This window comes from Ursus maritimus, unplaced genomic scaffold, assembly GCF_017311325.1.
Source record: "Ursus maritimus isolate PB19 unplaced genomic scaffold, ASM1731132v1 scaffold_25, whole genome shotgun sequence".
In the NCBI taxonomy this organism is placed as follows: Eukaryota; Metazoa; Chordata; class Mammalia; order Carnivora; family Ursidae; genus Ursus; species Ursus maritimus.
In genome coordinates, this window is record NW_024425008.1 from 32659078 (window position 1) to 32678091 (window position 19014).

Consider the following 19014-nt stretch of genomic DNA (forward strand, 5'->3'; position numbering starts at 1 on the left):
TAATTCTGAGCTTGGTATCTGTCATTTGCAATAAAAAGGTCCTAATCCACATATGTAATTCAATAAACATATCTCAAAAGAACTTGTAAAGATTAAAAAAAACAAAAAGGGGGGTAATATTAATTACAATTAGTACATTCCTTTTGGAAGGCAAGTTTGTAATTTCCATCAAAATTTTAAAATTCATACACCATTGACCTAAAAATACTTATAGTCATCAATCTCACATTTAAAAACAAATCACAAATATGCAATGATAAATGGACAATGTTATGTCTACATTTGTCATAGTGAAAAATTTGAAATTTCGAGGATGATTTAATACCACACATCCTATGATGCAATATAATAGACCCATTAAAAGGAAAAATATATTATGAACTTATTGTTACATGCCAAGGAGTATAACGTAGCAGTTAAGAGTTTACACTCCACGAAGAGACTACATGGGTTCAATTTGCAGTTTGGCCTTTAAACTTTGCCTCTTACCACAGTAATTTGGGCAAATTACTTAATCTCTCTGTGCTACAATTTCCTCAACTGTAATACAGGGATACTAATTTGAGGATTAAATGAATTAATAGTCTCTATAACAGGCTGAGAAAAGTATTTCCCATTTGGTAAGCTCTCAACAAAGTTAACTATTATTTTCACTAATACGAAAAGATATCCAAGACATGCTAGAAAGGAAGGGAGGTGCGAAATACTATGTATAAGCAAAGGTCACAAATTCAAAGGACTATAGAGCTAGGCAGAGAATATAAATAGGTTAAATGGGAATTGTGAGAAACTGGAGAATACATGCCCTATTTCCAGGGGACAATGACTCTAACCAATTATAGTCATTGAGAAAGAGGCTGCAGGGTCACTGAATCTTAAAAAGCAAAAAATGTGGGTTTATATGAAATATACCTTTTTTAAATGTTAGAAACATACTTTTTAAAAAAGATTTATTTATTTTAGAAAGAGGAAGAGCGAGCATGCAAGTAGGGAAAGGGGCAGAGGGAAAGATTCTTCAAGCAGACTCCCTGATGAGCATGGAGCCTGAAGTGGGGCTGGATTTCACAACCCATGAGAATTATGACCAGAGCCAAGACCAAGAGTCAGATGTTCAAACAACTGAGCAACCCAGGTGCCCTAGAAAAATACTTTTTATAAAAGCACAGCAGGGGCCTAATGAAATGTGTATTGGTCAGTTATGGCCATTGCTAGGCCAATTTGCAAACTCTGGTGTAATAAATGCATGCTTGTATATATTTATTAATAAACAAAAATAAAAATCTTAAAAATGATTAACACTAGAGAGAGACTGGGAAAGTAGAGTAATAGGGCTTAATTTCACACTTTACCTTTCTGTACTGTTACATATCTTACAACACAAATATAAGTTTTTAAAACTCATTAAAAACATGATTAAGAATTTAGAAGCCAGGGCCCCTAGGTGGCTCAATCATTAAGCGTCTGCCTTCAGCTCAGGGCTTGATCCTGGCATTCTGGGATGGTGTCCCGTATCAGGCAACTCTGCTGGGAGCCTGCTTCTTCCTCTCCCACTCCCCCTGCTTGTGTTCCCTCTCCTGCTGGCTGTCTCTCTCTCTGTCAAATAAATAAAAATCTTTAAAAAAAAAAAAAAAAAGACTTTAGAAGCTGTCCCACTCGCAACTAAATTCAAATGCAACTACTACTGTGGGGATATTAATTTTATCAAAGCATAATTTTTTAAATTTGCATTAGAATCAAAATTCACGACTCCTCTAAGTGGAGGCAGAATAGGAGACCACATTTTTTAAATGCTTCATTCTTTTTTTTTTTTTAAAGATTGTATTTATTCGTTTGTCAGACAGAGAGAAAGAGAGAGAGAGCAGAAGCAGGGGGAGCAGCAGGCAGAGAAAGAAGCAGGCTCCCTGCTGAATAAGGAGCCTGATGTGGGACTCCATCGCAGGACCCTGGCGCATGACTGGAGCAGAAGGCAAACCAACTGAGCCACCCGCGTGTCCCTCATCCCTTTTTTCTGAAAACAGTATGTACCCTATTCAATTTCTTGTGTTCAAGATATCCAAAAGTTCTTAACCTGAATTAGACTTTAAAGATTAATTCCAAGCATACATTTTTCTTCATGTTTTTAAAAACAAAAAACAGTACATTTCTATTTAGCACTCAGACTGTACTTGGTCTCTTCCTTTCACAAGTTTCTGCATTTTTATTAGCATTTTCAGCATCAGGCAGACACAATTACCCATGATCCTGAAATCTCAAAGTACAAAGAAATAAGTAAATTTCTTTGGGTCTTATAGTAATAACCATTCATCCTCTGATGCCCTCAACCCAAAAGTGAAAACAATTATTCTTTAGACCTGCAAGTCTAATTGGATGTCCTGTCATATATAATTCTTAGCAAGGTTGTTTATGTGCTTCCCAAGGGTATAGTAGATTCAAAACTAGAAGATGAAGGGCAACTTAAAACGGTTGTAAGCATTAAATAACGTGTGTCAAGTGCTTAGCACAAATAGAACATATTTATGCCATGTATAGGCCTTAAACCTGATTGAACAAAAAATAATTAAATTATGTTCAGTATATTCCTAGAAAGCAGGAAATATGTAATGGTTTAAAAATCTGAGTCAGGGGCACCTGGGTAGCTCAGTCATTAAGCGTCTGCCTTCAGCTCAGGACGTGATCCCAGCGTTCTGGGATCGAGCCCTGCATCGGGCTCCTCTGCTGGGAGCCTGCTTCTTCCTCTCCCACTCCCCCTGCTTGTGTTCCCTCTCTCGCTGCCTGTCTCTCTCTCTCTCTGTGTCAAATAAATAAAATAAAATCTTTAAAAAAAAAAATCTGAGTCAAAAATGGCTTCACATGAAAATAATTTTGGTGTTTATACTTAAGTTATCTACATCAAAAATAAAACATAGAAGCACTTTTGCAACATAACTGAAGTATGAATTTGTCAATATCCAACTTGACTAAACAGTGTCTTCCTATTAATGCTAAAATAAACTCCAAGAGGACAAGGACTGTATCTTTTTTTTTTTAAGATTTTATTTATTTATTTGAGAGAAAGAGAGAGAGAGAGAGAATGAAAGCACGAGAGGGGGGAGGGGCAGAGGGAGAAGCAGACTCTCTGCTGAGTGGAGAGCCCGGTGCGGGGCTCAATCCTGGGACTCCAGGATCATGGCCTGAGCCGTAGGCAGCCCCTTAACCAACTGAGCCACCCAGGCGCCCCTCAAGGACTGTATCTTATTCACTACTGAATCCCTTACTTTAGCACACAGCCTGGCACATAGTAGGTGTTGAATACTGAATACATTATTTCCTTTGTTCTTCACATTACCCCTATTAGATAAGCATAATTACCCCAATTCAAAGCTAAGGAAACAAGTAAAATGTAATTAAGTATCTTGAAAGTGGCTGAGGCGGCTCAGTCAGTTAAGCGACCAACTCTTCATCTCAGCAAAGGTCTCGATCTCAGTGCATAGAACCGAACTGGGTTCCATGCCGGGTGTGGAGCCTACTTTAAAAAGGAAAAGGAAAAGGGGGAAAAAAGGAAAAGGAAAAGGAAAAGGAAGGGAGGGAGTGATAGAAGAGGTAGAACTTTTTACTCCTATTTTATGTTATTTTGCTATTTTGATTATGAGATTTGACCTTCAAAATAACATTTTCAGAATTTATTCAACCTGTAAGTTTTTCATTTATTAAGATGACATTTTAAAAAATTACTATAAGATAATCCTCATACAGACTTGACCATCAACTAAGAAACAATATATCAAATTTGATAGTATACAAATGTTCCAAATACACATTATTAATACCACCCTCTCACCAGTAATATATAGAAAAATACTAAACCCCTGAACTGTCTTCTTAGTAATAACAGTGAAGTTCTGATTTACCTGTTTCTGGGTAGCTGCTTCCTAAGCCACTATATAAATGTCACACCACCCAATTTGTTATTAGACATCTTCTATGCAATTACTTCATTAAGAGGTGCTATGACAAAATGGCACAGAAGTAAAGCACACAATCATCTGTTTCAAGAACTTTAAAATCTACTTTGACTAAGATGTTTACACATGAAGCTGTTAGCAAACTACATCAAAGCAACATATGATGAGGAAAGGAAATAAAGATTATTGAATATAGTCTCCAAGTTAGACATATATGGTAGGCATTTTCACATACATTATCTCATTCTTAACAATTCTGTGAAGTAAGTATTGCCATCTTCATTTTGGAGAAGGAAACTGAAATTCAAAGAGATTAAATGACTTCCCAAAATAAAGAGCAAATCTGGGTCTGAAATCCAAGTCTGTTTGACTCCAAAGTACTTTTTCCTTTTTCCTTTTTTTTTAACTATACCTTGCAGCCTCCCACATATACATGATTATATGATTATAGGGTATAGACAACATTCATAAATACTGCAGGAAACAAAGAAACACATCATTGTAGAGGATAATTCTGTTGAGGAAGGGAGGCTTGAGTGAGTCTGAAATTAAGTGTAGGACTGAAACTACTGATAACAAAAAGAAGACTATTAAGGCCACAAAATTTCTAAATTAAAAAAAATCTAAATATTGTTCCTTCAGTTTATATTGACAGGACTTAATCTCTGAAATTTTTATCTTTTCTTCCATTTCTTATTCTCTTGCTTTTTCTTCTGTATAATCTACCTCCTTACATAATGACTCTCATTATAGAGACAAAGTATTAACTAAGTCTAATATTCTATATTTCTCTTTCCAGCTGTTCAAGATGCTAAAGGATAGAAACATATTGCCATGAGAACTGAAAGTGATCTTAGAGAATGACTCCTTCTGGTTAGTGGTAAGAAAAGCTAAAAGAGAGAGTTATGTAATATTAAAACTTTACTGGCCAAACTAGCATTAGCAAGTGAGTCTTCTAAATGTTCTTCCCATGACCCAGTGCTCCTTAAATTTTTGGTGCCAAAGTACCAATACCAGAGATTGATGAGGTCTGGAGTTATATAATGGGTTCACTTGAAATTTTTTTGAAGTTTCTAATTTTATCTTAACAGTTCATGTGAATTCTACATCCTGTTCCTAATTTACTCATACTTATCTTAATATTAAGGTGATTTAAATTACATACTCTCAAAATTGACACTTCAAGAATTATTATGTTGGTTCCCACAGCTTAGATTCTAAGGCTTAGAATCCTTAAAAAGTATCCCTTGACACAATGTCATGCACCTGATATGAGAAGCAGGACACAAATTGTGTAATGCTCCTTTTTACCACATCTCATTTTCTTGCTCCTTTATTTTTCAAATTAGAAAACTTTTTAAAAGCATAGTAAAAGTTTCATTCCATTCTTTCAAAATGCATACTTACTGGCAAAACTGTAAAAACTGTTGGGGTCATTTATTTTAATTACAAAACTTTCAAGAAATTTTACTTAATTAAAATTTATTAGTTAAATACAAATTCACTTACAAATTCATTAAACAACCTGGATAGACTTCTACATGAAGATACTTCATTAGACTTTTGCTTTTGGGTTGGTTACTCAAAAATTAAGTTAAGATTTCATGCTGTCCATATTAACTACCGTTCCAATTACTTTTGAGCAGGTTAAATAATCTTTTCTTCTTCCTTGGTATTTATCATCTCTGCCCAGATGTGAAGGAGAAAATCCCTTGTGGTTTTATTACTTTCTTTTTTAGGATCTCTTTTTTTTTAACAGCTCAAATTCCAAATATGTTTCCTTGTTCTTCAATCCTATTTACAGGAAAAAAGTATAGGTTTTATCTATTTTACTTACTGTTTCAAAAAGCACCCTACTCACCTTAAATGAGAATCTATCACCAGTAAGAATAAAAACAGACTCTTACCCACCATTTCTCCCCAGCAACAAGCTGCTGATTCTCCACCACACACCTCAGTTAATGTCAAGTAGTCGTATGTGGTTTCAATATAGTTAAAACTCTTAATATGTAGCAACATATGTACTAATAATTTAGAAGTCTTTAGCCAGTGATGATAGTAGTATATGCATTAGAAATTAACAATTTCCTACTTCAGCTAAACATTTAATTCTCTAATACATTGGTTCCAACTAAAAATTCATGAAGGAATGACCTAGTTTAAAACATAGGATTCTTTTTAACAATGATCATACAGATCAATATTGGTATGTTTGCCAGAACACACAATTCCATTTGGCAGGATTCAGATTTGGTTTGCAATACTAATTTGCCTACTTAATGACAACACCTATTCTCAAAACAAAGGTATATAAATCTTTATCAATAAATAGGCTTTTCAGAAAACAATATGAAAACTTACAATGTACAAGGATAAGCCTGAGGAATGAAATAAAAATAAATGCTTGAACAATTCTAGACTTATTTGATTATAATCTCCCTGGCCAAGATCGGTTTTTTTAATATTTTGAATGACTATTTATGAATGACTAAAATACTCCCTATATGTAACTAATATTTTTGATGCTCTATTTTATAGTCTTTAATCTCTCTTAACTAGTCTTATATTTGTTCTAATATCTTTTACTGATTACAGATCTGCAGCTTAGTGCAATAAAAATGTGTATTACTAGAGCAAAAAAAATGGTTTTTTAAAATGCTCTTTCCTAAAAATTTGTATCTTTTTCTCATCTACTACTGTTAGTGAAAATTTAGGTAATGGATTATCATCTTTAGCTAAGTGCTAAATGCTTTGGTACTGAACATTAGCAATAGCTAGCTAATAACAATATTAAATAGCCAATGGAGTATCACCTATCTCATTCTATATTATATAAATGCATGTAATCGTTATTTTCCTGATGTTTTGGTGGAGCTCTTACAGTGGCAGAACTAGTGTGCTCCCTTAATAAACAGTTTTCTTTAGAAAAAGTAAAGTAGGGGCGCCTGGGTGGCTCAGGTGTTAAGGGTCTGCCTTCAGCTCAGGGCGTGATTCCGGCGTTCTGGGATTGAGCCCCACATCAGGCTCCTCTGCTGGAAGCCTGCTTCCTCCTCTCCTACTCCCCCTGCTTGTGTTCCCTCTCTCTCTGGCTGTCTCTATCTCTGTCAAATAAATAAATAAAACCTTTAAAAAAACAAACAAAGGAAAAGTAAAAAGTAGGTGAAAGAGACACATTAAAATATAATGATTCTGCTATGTAATTGTTAAAGCTGGCTGTAAGTATAATTACTACTAACGTTGGGGGAGGGGGGATCCTACATCAGCCCACATCTTGTTTCTAGCTTCAAAGCAGCAAATACCTCTTTATTTGCCTCATATTATGCATCATCACATTACCTTCACTCTCTAAATAGCAAGAGAATTAGAAAACATCAGAAATACATATACCAAAAACTAGATCTAATGTCACCAAAGATCATATAACCTTCATTTCTAGCAAATCAATATAAGACAGTTATGAATAGTAGTATTGTTCTTCCAGATGGGGAATGACTGTCAACCTAAAATGTTTCCATGATAACCAATTTTTATATACATAAATGTTCCCATTTTCCTGATAAAAAATAATTTGCATAACTAAAACAGCCATGTCACACTAATTATAATCTAAATTCCAAGTCCAAAATGATTCAATATCGTCAAGCAAAAAAGAAATGTTATTGCTAAATACTGTCCTACCACTGTTTCAAAATTCTAACATTATTTGATGAGAAGTTTCAATAGACTGCATACATTTATTTGCAAAATTCATAGCCGAGATGAAGACTAAAACAATCTAAAGAATGAAAAATTTCAAAGTATAAATATTGTCTTCCAAAAGATAATAAAAAATGTCACAAAGAAAGTCAACTGAAGACTTGGAGAAATGACAATACAATTTCACCAAAATACAAACACATTGTAGAATGTGTGCATGGGTAGACAATACTTTCAACCACCTTTGTAAAATAGATAAAATACTTAGAATCACTATTATGAAACATGCAGGAGATATTTTATAAAATACGCCCTCTGCCTTTAAGAAAGCCACAAATTATAATGCATAAAATCATAATTTTAAGAGTGGCCTCTTCATTCAATTTTCTTAAGTATAAAATCATAGTACTTCAGTTCAATAAAGAAAAACTTTACATAGTAAAACTAAAAAACTTGAAGTTCAACAAGACACAAAATACACTATATAGGTTCATTTTTGTAGTTTTTTTTTTTCTTGCACAAAATTGCATGGAATATCAAGACCATAAATACTAAGCTGTTTATAATAAAATCCTCTAATTGCAAGCTGAGGGCTGGTGCTCTTTCCTCTGATTCTTCTGTTTCCAGGTTCCATCATAGAAAAGACAATAACTTTTCAAGTAAAAACATCAGTTATTTCTGACTTCAAATATCCATTTTATCAGCATATCCAATTGTCCTCTATTACCACTTCTCCCAACTCGGTCAACTTCCTTTTTGTTCCTTCAGTTACATCCTTATTCTTGACCCTAGACCTTTCCCCCTAAACTACTGTACCTCATTTTCATGAGACAGCTTCTCCAGATTACCTTTAATTCCCCTGCCAAAGTTATCTTCTCTCCTTGACATTTTGCCTATGCCACCCACCTATTCCACCTAAGCTTTTCAAGGTCTTTGAGTTACATTTTTATTCTGCTCAAGAGCCTCATCCTCACAAACATATTCATTTATAAGGTTGCCACTGACTTTCAACTCCCCTTTAAAATGCGTTTCTTCTTACCTTTGGTAAATGAACCAAGTTCTCCCTTCAGGTAGTTAGTTATATTTGTTCCTAATGCATCCTGGAATGGAATTCCTTTCACATTTAACACTCAAACACACAGGTAATTTATTTAAACAACTGTAGCACAATAATTACATACACTGTTTCTTTAGTTTGCACATCAGTGTTATCCCTATTGGACTGTAGAGATAGAGATAAAGGGGGTATCTTTCGAAGCATTCTCTATACGCATCTACTGTGTTACTTGACCCAGGTTAAGATGAATTCACTAAATAAAACTATTAGGGAATGCTTAAATGAAATATATATACATATACATATACATATATATATATATATGGTTCAATATCTATGGTTTAAAACAGCTTTGACCCTTCATTCCCATGAACAGCTGAAATACTTTTATTTCTATAAAGCTTCACTACTACTACTCTATTAATAATTTTCAAAACCAGCTGGAATTTAAAGTGCAAGTTGAAGGATGATACAGGCTATACATTTTTACACCCCGCGATTAGATTCTTTGAAAATCAGCAATGTCAACTCCAAGAATTCTGAGACAACTGAATCTTCAGACAAGGCAACAGTTTCAGCACCAAAAGAAGAGAAGAGAGTATCATCTGATTTGGGGGGAGGGGGGAGTTTACCCTCCCTGCAACTGGTTTAGACTAGTTTCTCTATCCCAGGAGCGGCTTCTGATTAGGAAAATTCAAAAAATCATCATTAACAACTGGAAAGCATACCAGCGGCAAGGCAACCCTTTTACTTAAAAGGAAGGAAGGTGTGCCATGGGTATCTCCATTTCATAAAACTCAGCAGCCAAATTAAGCTTAGCACTCAGTATCTACCGACAGAGATTTTTTTTCTACCTAATAAAAGCAAGTCTCATTCAATTTAGTCCCTTCCCGAGCACCGTCTCAACCTGTCATAATCTGACAAGAGAAAAAAATTAAGAACTGAGGGGCGGGGGACCGGGGAGACACAAGGATTCCCGTCTACATCTCTTCTTCTTCCGAAATCACATCAGTGTGTCTTGGATTTCCTTCACTCCAAACTAAGCCCTCAGATTCCAAATATAGTTCTTTAACCACCACCTCGCCACTGAATTACACATAAACCTTCCCAATTACAGAACCACAGCAGAAACCCCTACAAATTGGCATGCTATTCATCTCGGAAGTCATGCCCTGCAGCAACTGCCTATCGCCGAACTGAGGGATATTACCCAAATACAACGCCACGGAATCAGACATGCAGAGCACACACAGCTTCTGCGAGGGAGGGAAACAAGACCCAGGAAAAGTGCGCTCCTCACAAGCCTTGGGACCATCCGGAGAGGGGGGGTTCCCAGAAGAGAGGAGGACAGATTCCCCAAGTCGGGGAATCCTACTCTCAAGTAAAAAGCCCCAGCCGCAGGGTGCAGCCCGACCCTCCAAGAAAAGGAAGAGGCGGGCAGAGGGCCCTTTGCTCGAAGAGGCGAAATGCAGCCACTTCCCGAGGTCTGGGTGCAAGCGATCCCCCACCTCTCGGGAGAGACAAGGGGTGTCCCATGGGTGACTGAGGGAATGCCCCGCTGGCGAGGGGGCAGCCTAAGGCAGAGCAGAGTTTCGCCTCATATTCACCCGTGTCGGGTCCGGCTGGTGCCCAGGCTGGGCAAGCAAAGCTAGAGCGGCGCGGGGCCGCCGGGGTAGGGGGGGGGAGGAGAGGGAGGGGGTGGAAATGGGAATCCCCCGTCTCTGAAACGAGCATTAGCGGAGGAAGCGCGCCGGCCAGTCAGAACGGCGTGCTTCTGGCTGCGGAGCCGGGATCCCGCCGCCTGCACCGGCAGCAAGGAGCCCCGCAGCGCTCACCGCACCGGTCCCTCAGTCCCCCGGGGCCAGGGACTTCGGCTGCGAAGGCACTGGGGCCTGACATCCCACGGGCCGGCTCCAGCTCCCGGGGGGCCCGCAGATACACCCCAACCTCCGTTAGCTCTCAGCGGTTGTAAAACGCCCTCCCCCGTCCCCCTCCTCAGCCTTCCCTCCTCCCGAGGCCGCAGAGAAGAGTCACCACAGGCGAGAAGCCTGAGACTAGTCGGCGACAGCGGCCGCGGCGGTCCCGGACCTCCTTCCCCGGTTACCTGTGAGGACTCCGACACGGATTTGATGATCGTGGTTAGTGAGGATCATTCCCTCGGTCGCCATGTTTCCCAGCGCAGTCACCGCACTGACAGGAGCCGGGAGAAGCCGGAGCCCGGAGCGCGCGGGCCGGGAGCGCGCTCGCCTTGGAGAGCGCGAGAGCGAGAGCGTCCGGGGAGCTCGCAGCGAGCAGAGAAGGAGGGGGAGGTGGCCAAGCTCTCCGCGGCCTGCGCGGGGTAGAGGCCGAGCCGGGAGTGCGCGAGTCCGCTGAGGGAGGGGGGGCGGAGTCAGGGCGCGCGACCCCGAGTCCAGGTCGGAGGCTGCTAGCTGCGGGTGGGGGCCGCGGCGGCCGCACGGGGAGAGCGCGCAGAGGCGTCCGAGTGAGGCCGTTGAGACCCAGACCGCTGTGAAAAGCCCGACACCCAGACCGGCTAGATAGCAGGAGAGTGAAGGGAAAGGAGTGCACACGCTCGGACGGTTGCGGGGGCGGACTCGGAGTTGGGGCGGAGCTACACCGCGAGGCGTGGAACTCGTGGAGAGTGAGGGGAGGTGTGAGAGCCCGGCTGCGGAGTACTGGGAGCGGGAAGGAGGCGGCCCAGCCCGAAAAGGGCCGAGGAACGCTCTAGGGCGCGCGAGTAGCGCCGGATTGGCTGGAGAACGCGGAGCGGGTGCGCGCGAGACGCGAACGCAGCCTCGACCGAGCACTAGACAGAAGCAATCCCCTGCCGAGCCAGCGCCTCGTTGTTATTTAGAGCCGCGAGGCAGCTCTTCGGGTCGCGGAGCCGCTCTCCCACGAGGACGAGGAAAGGACTCCGCCTGCGGGGCCTGTCCTCGAAGCCCTGGGGCGCGGCCAGCCGACCCTCTGAAAGCGCTAGGGCACTTGGAAGTGGCTTAGAAAGACACGTGGTGGCAGAACAGTGGCCGCTAAGACCGGGAGTCCGCCGTGTGAAAGAGGAGTTATCCTGTCCCGCCTCACCTTCCCGCTTGCTTCCTCAGTCCGCTCGCCCTGCGGGAGGAGATTCGCTTCTCCTGTGCTTTAGGATCCACATGACGTTCCTCACAAGCGAAGTCGAACATCTTGAATGGGGATACCTGGCTTTTCTCCCTCCCGCTGCCCCCTGGTTTCGTGACCTTACGCTTCATCACCACGGTCTCTTCTTTTAGATGAAAATCACCAATCTTAGAGAACGAGAAGAACATGTTCCTCTCCCCTGAACCACTATCGCAAAATTGGAAGTAGAACTCAGGCCGCGACAATTGAGTTTCGTTTCAGTATTTATGGGACGTGAGATTACCATGAAAATAGCTTTTGTTGCCACTTACTTTCATATATCTTTCAAAAATGTGTTATTAATCACCTGTGGCTATTTCACATCGGTTCCTTAATTCCTTTCTTCCTAGCCCTTTCAACATCTGAATTAAAAAAAAAAAATACACATTTTTTTTTCCCCTTCTGTTCTCGGCCATGGTAAAAATCTGGGAAGCGTAAGAATGAAAAGCGAAGTGTCAAAAATGTATAACCATCGTTTGTACACAATTAAAATCTCAGTTAATTTGATGGTTATGTTTTTTATTGTGCCACTGGAACATGGACTTGTCCTCTAAAATTTCATATTGTTTTGTATTTCATTTTAAATAATGAGAGTACAAAGGAGATGATGGATGAAATTGAGGTGGGATTTAAAAAAAAATTGTAAAATTTAAATTGAAGCCAGATCATAAAGCCACTTCCTTTAATAATCTATCACCATAAAGCCTGGTGGCCAACAGATTCTTAAGTAGTTTCATACAAGAGAGAGAGGTGTGAAAATATGTCCAAGAAAATGGTTTATCTCAAACTAAAGATGAAGAGCAAATGGTTACATTGCTAACTTTCCAATCTATATTACCTACGGCACCCTCAAATTTGAAATGATTTTAAAATGTCTTGAATTTTTAGAGAGAGAATTCTAAACCTGGCTACTAATAAACTAAGCTGGGGGTTTTTAAGTTGCAGACTAAATAAGCACCCTTTAAGTGGTTGTCTAAATAAGCACCCTCTCAACTTAGAATATTCTGTAATTATTCATGGAAAGAAACTGGTATTTTTGTTTTACAATAAATAACAGAAAACAAGCGACTTTAGACAAACCATAAGAGACTCACTCTTAACTATAGGAAACAAACTGAGGTATGCTGGAGGGGAGGTCCGTGGGGGGATGGGTAACTTGGTGATGGGCATTAAGGAGAGCACTTAATGTAATGAGCATAGGGTGTTATATGCAACTAATGAATCACTAAATTACCTCTGAAACTAGTAATGCACTATATGTTAATTAAATTGAGTTTAAATTTTTAAAGAGGTAAAAAATTAAAAAAGATAAAACAAGGGACTTTCTATATCTATAAAAGTAATAATGGTGAAATTTAATTGGGAAAGCTGAGAATTAACCCTAAAGTATATGGAGGTTTGTTTGCCAGAACGACTAAAATTGCTGAAAAAAGTAATATTAATGGAACTAAGCTGAACAACTATTAATATGTGCTTGTTTTCCAACAATTTTCCTCAAATGTATTCATCTTTGCTGAATTTAGCAAGCTGTAACAAAATTTGCATGGCAAAAACTCGGTGACCTTACTGTCTAATGTGACTTTTCTTTTACTGCTGGTTATTGAATAAATATTGCAGTATGCACATGCTTTTTTACTCCTGTTTTATAGTATGACATTTCTTCAAAATTCATCCTGGAATCAAGCGTTATAATAAAATTTTTCAAACCAAGGTAAGAAGAGAGTAGCATTCCTGAATATTGTCTCAGGAATATACTGGGGGAAAGGGAAAAACAAGAATTGAAAAAGAGTTTGTATGTAAAGAATTAGCAGTGCCCACGGATTCACTCTCTCTATTCTTAAGGTTTTAATGAAAACTACAGGAGTTTACATTAAAAATTAAAGCAAAAGTAGGTAAACACCTGGGTTTCATAAGGTTTTTCATTTGAAGATGAAAGTTTATCAGTAGAAATGAATTACTGTAAAGGTTGAATTTTTTCTAATAATTGTGTGTTTACACTTAGCCCTCCTAGTACTTTTGTTTTCCTGTGGTTGATTACAATTTCAGTATAAGGTAAAAGCTTACTGGCTTTTCTGGGGTTCAGACCCTCCTCATTGACATTAGATGTGAGCAAGAACAAATTTGGCAATAAATTATTCTTCCTCTAAATTTTATTCCATTCTTGCCTCTTTCCTGATAGGCTAACAGCCACAATTAAAACAGTCAATTAAAAATGGGTGCAACACTTTGAATATATTTAATGCCATTGAATGGTTAAAATAGTAAATTTTGTTATGTGTATTCAGCACAACAACAAAAAATAGGTGCAAGGTGAAATTATGGTTGATTTTAACCTATTATTTTCCCCAAAGGAAGCTTGATTATAGTCAAGATGAATTTTAGATTGGCTGAGTTAGGCAATGTATTAGTTCCTAGGGCTGCCATAATTATCACAAACTAGGTGCCTTAAAACAACAGAAATTTATTCTCTTGAAGTTTGAAGTCCAGAAGGCTAAAATTAAGCTGTCAGCAAAGCCATGCTCCCTCTGAAGGATCTAGGGAAGAATTCTTCCCTGCCTCTTTCTAGCTTCTAGTGGTTGCTGGCAATCCTTAGCATTCCATGGCTTGTAGCTACATCACTCCAATCGTTGCCTCCATCATCACATGGACTTCTTGTCTGTATGTATTCTCACTTGCACTTCTTGTAAGGATATCAGTCATTCCATTTAGGGCCCACTATAATCCGGTATGATCCCAGTTTAACGAATTATATTTACAAAGACCCTATTTCCAAATTGGTTACATTCTGAGATTCTGAAATTGGCGGGGGGGGGGGGGGGCACTATTCAAGCCAGTACAGGCAATGACAAAGGTTCAAAGATTTCTTTAAAAGCTGGGATTTAGAAATTAGACACATGCTTAGAGAAAACATAGCTCTATAGTAGAGAATACTAGGGAAATTTTTAATATTTGAACTAAATGACCTAATGCTTTTCTCCACAAAAGCAGTTTTCTAGGGGCGCCTGGGTGGCAGAGCGGTTAAGCGTCTGCCTTCGGCTCAGGGTGTGATCCTGGCGTTATGGGATCGAGCCCCATATCAGGCTCCTCCGCTATGAGCCTGCTTCTTCCTCTCCCACTCCCCCTGCTTGTGTTCCCTCTCTCACTGGCTGTCTCTATCTCTGTCAAATAAATAAATAAAATCTTAAAAAAAAAAAAAAGGCAGTTTTCTAAGTTAGAATTTTTCAAAGTCTGGTGAGATAAATTTATACATTCCTACTAATGAAAGTGACATTTTGCTGTTAGTTTTGATGCCTTTGTTGTCTTTTAGTGAAGCTGAGCCACCACAGTTGTCCACGGAATTTGATGGCACTTATTTGAGAATAATTAGGACAATGTTTTCCAATGTCTGCCATGTTTATAAAAATAAATTTGAACTTTTCCTTGGGCTTTTGATATTATACTTCTGCTGCCCAGATTTCTGCTTGAATAATTTGATGCCCTGGTCCTTTGTATTTTTCTCACCCTTACTCTTTTCCTCTGAGGTCCCCAGCTGGAAATCCAGATGTATGAGATGATTTGGTTACAAGTGACTGATCCTAGCTTAAGCCAAAAGGCTCATGCAGCTATGAATTCCAGACATGTATATAGGTTCAGGGTTGGCTAGATTCAGGATCTGAAACCATGTCATCAAAATCTTTCAGCTATGCTTTCTCCTTTGTTGACTGACTTATATTGATTCTCTCTACCTGGTGGCAAAGTTGGTATTGTCTTCTCTAAGCCATAGTTTAGATCAGTAGTTTTCAAGTTTGTTTGGAGATACCTGGAGACCCTAAGACCCTTTCTTGAGAGTCATCAAGGTCAGAAATATTTTCGTACTAATATTAAGGCATTATTTGTCTTTCCACTCTCATTTTCTCATTAGATATGGTGGAATTTTTACAGAGGCTAAATTATATATAATGATATCATCACTCTGACAGCTAATAGAATGTGTGTTTATATATTTTTATATTAAAGTTTTGGGGGTGCCGGCGTGGCTCAGTTGGTTAAGCATCCGACTCTTGATTTCAGCTCAGGTCTTGATCTCAGGGTCGTGAGATCAAGCCCTGTGTCAGGCCTTAGCACGGGGCATGGAGCCTGCCTAAGATTCTCTCTTTCCCTCACCCTTTTCCCCCACCCACTGCTCTCTCTCTCTTAAAAAAAAAAATTAATATGGTAAATATTGATAGATATGACCTACTTAAAAGTTCTTGGGAGTCCTCAATAATTTTTAAGGGTGCAAAGAGGTCCTGAAACCAAAAGTTGAGAACCATTGAGCTAAATCATGTCCCCACTTACTAAGGAAAGTTGCCCTGATTGGTTAGTCCTCAGTCATATACTCATCCAGAGCATGAAGATCATTTGACCCCTACAAAATGGCTAAGACCAAAGGAGGATGGATCTAGATACCATATGTAAGGCTAGTGCCTTGATAGACCAGTAGTTAGTTCTTCAACCCTTCTTATAGACTCCTATCTCTCTCCACCATCACTTCAGATGTTATTCTTTTCTGAGGGCTCTAATTTATACCTTTAATACCACCCACATTGTCTTCTGTTAATATTCAGAAGATAGAGAAGCACTTCCCAGCGTGTCATGACGATTTACACAAGATCACCACTTATTTATATGTCTGCTTATCCAATAAAAGAAGGAAGCAAGGAGGGGAAATGTTTGATTTCTAAAGAAAGCACTGGTTTTCCTCCCTCCTTAATTCAAAGAAAGGGTAGTCCATAGAGGTGGAGGACAGTAATTGATAGAAGAGGAAGGAATTATTAGGTAAGAAAAAGGAGAGAGATTTGTTAAATGGAAAAGTAGCATTAAGTGTCTAGAAGCTACTTGATTTTGTAAAGGGGCTCTGTCTACAAGGCCTTCAGGTTTTAGGACTCAGTATACACAAGCCAAGAAAAGATAGCCCCAGTGTGCCTGAGTGGCTCAGTCAGTTAAGTGGCTCTGCCTTCGGCTCAGGTCATAATCTCTGGGACTTAACGATCAAGCTCAGCAGGGGTCTGCTTCTCCCTCTCCCTTTTGGAGGTGAAATGTTAGCAAATATTCCCTGAATAGCTCAGAAGTCAAGGTAAAATAAATAAGAGTAGCTACAAAAATAGTACTACCCAACATTATGGCTTGTAAATGTATTGCTAATGGGACAAAGTTTTCCACACTTGAGGTTAAGACTGAAAAGTATCTCCCAAGTACAGTTAAGGATCAGAGGTTTTATTCTCAGAGAAACATAATTGGAATATTATGAGGGTACATAAAACTGTAATCATGTTTCAATTCTACCAATACTTTCTGATTGCTAATTCAGCTTCCCTAATAATTTGATTCTGAAATGGGAATGGCCTATCTGCATATAGTCATATTCCAACCACCTTGGAAGGTATAGCCATCTGCGCAATTTAAATTAATTTGGTTTATCAGTGATTCTTCTGGGAGTTTGAGTAGCTTAAATGCATCTCTGATCTGTTGGGTAATTTGACCAAATAAATTTGTACCCACAAAGCTGAGGTCTATATCCTGGATTTATCAAAATGAAGATACCCACAAATAACCAGTCAACCCAGATGATAACTTTGCACTGCCATGTAAGTGCAAGTCAGAGTCCAGTAAGAAGTCTTACAGACAAAGTAAGATAAAACGATATTTCCATTTCATGTTTTGAAGAAACTGAAAGATTTGGAGCATTGGAGGGAAAGATGATAAGCCTGACTGATAGTAAACATACCATTTCAATACTTTGGAGATAGCAAATGATTCTTTTTCTAAGTAGTTACAGATCTGTCCTAGCAACTAGTTTATTTCATGCCTTACTCAATGAAGAAAATACGGAGGAAAGGTCAGATACTCATCTAAACCTATTGAATGCCAAACAAAAAACACACATATGATTTTAAAACATTTGAATGGTACTCTTTTAATCCAATTTTAAAATTGGGAATCTAAGACCCTGAAATTAAATGACTTAAATAAGTCAGTGTAAGGTCAGATTTTATATTCTTGACTTTTGTTCTCATTGCTCTGTCTAATCCAAATGACTTGGAAAGTCTCTCAGGAATGCTGAAGCGTACAAGGACTGAATAAGTACAGAAGTGGCTTTCTTGAAACAGAACATGGATTACATACTCAGCTAACTCATTTGGGAGAATATGAAACTAATCATGTCAGGGCTGCTGAACCTGTTATTCTTGTGGTCAAGAAAGGAAAGGTATGAATTAGACTGGAATATGAACTGGCAGTAAGAATAGCTACACTCTGGTAACCAGCCTAACTGTTAACATCCTCAATTAACTGTGGGACTTTGGATACCCTTTCAACAAATCTGGACTCCAGTTTCCTCTTCTGTAAAAATGAAAGAAATTCATACTTATTTAAAATTCCTTCTAATACCCAAATTCTGTGATTTCATGTAAACCTTTTCAAGTCCAAAATTATATTTTTAAATACACCTTTACAGATTTAAATTAACCTTGGGGGAAAGAAAATTTTTAATTGGTTGGCTTACTTTGCTCATTACCAGAACATACAAGGAATTCCTATAGACCAGGAAATGTTTTGTAACAAACCAGCTTTGCCCATATTGACACGATATGGGAAATTAATGACAACTTAGAGTAAAGAAAAGATCTGAAGATCTCAGGGACTACAGTATGATCCAAACTGACACAAGACAAGGTATCAAGAGACCCTGGGACTCTGCAAATAACTGTCTGAAGCCTTATGCAATATCTGAGCCTCTATCTAATCCCAGGTACTGTGTTAGGTGGTCAAACAAGACATAGTCCTGGGCCTCAAAGAGTTCACAATCTGGTGAGAGAGATAGCTGGGTAAACAAATAAGAAATTGCAATATAATTCATTAAGTGTTTGATAAAGGCAAGAGAGCCTGGAACAGTGATTCTCAAACCTGGCTGTGCATAAGAATTTCTGGAAGAGCTTTTAAAAAATACAGATCCTCTTGTCCTATCCTTAAGAGATCTTGATTTAAATGATCTAAGGGAGGGGCCCAGTCGATTGGTATTTTCAAAAGCTCCCAAGGAGATTCTAGTATAAGAGTTAGGACTGAGAATCACTGGGATAGCAGAAGGGCACCAAACTCAGCCCTAACGACAAATGATAATGTGCAAACAGGCAAGGAGAGAAGAATCAA

The 19014-nt window shown here is 38.9% G+C and overlaps 1 protein-coding gene across 3 annotated transcripts in view; it reads right to left on the bottom strand.

Annotated features, from left to right (window-relative positions):
- Positions 1-12940, bottom strand: part of GPHN (gephyrin) — a 642872-nt gene extending 629932 nt beyond the window's left edge. For 2 of the 3 annotated variants that reach the window (XM_040641767.1, XM_040641768.1), the window contains exon 1: positions 10799-11529. In XM_040641767.1, the coding sequence (XP_040497701.1) occupies positions 10799-10862 (64 nt within the window). In that variant the 5' untranslated portion in view covers positions 10863-11529. Of the gene's footprint in view, positions 1-10798 lie in introns of all 3 variants that reach the window. The other variant, XM_040641766.1, reaches the window with a different exon arrangement.
- Between the last annotated feature and the right edge of the window lie 6074 nt (positions 12941-19014).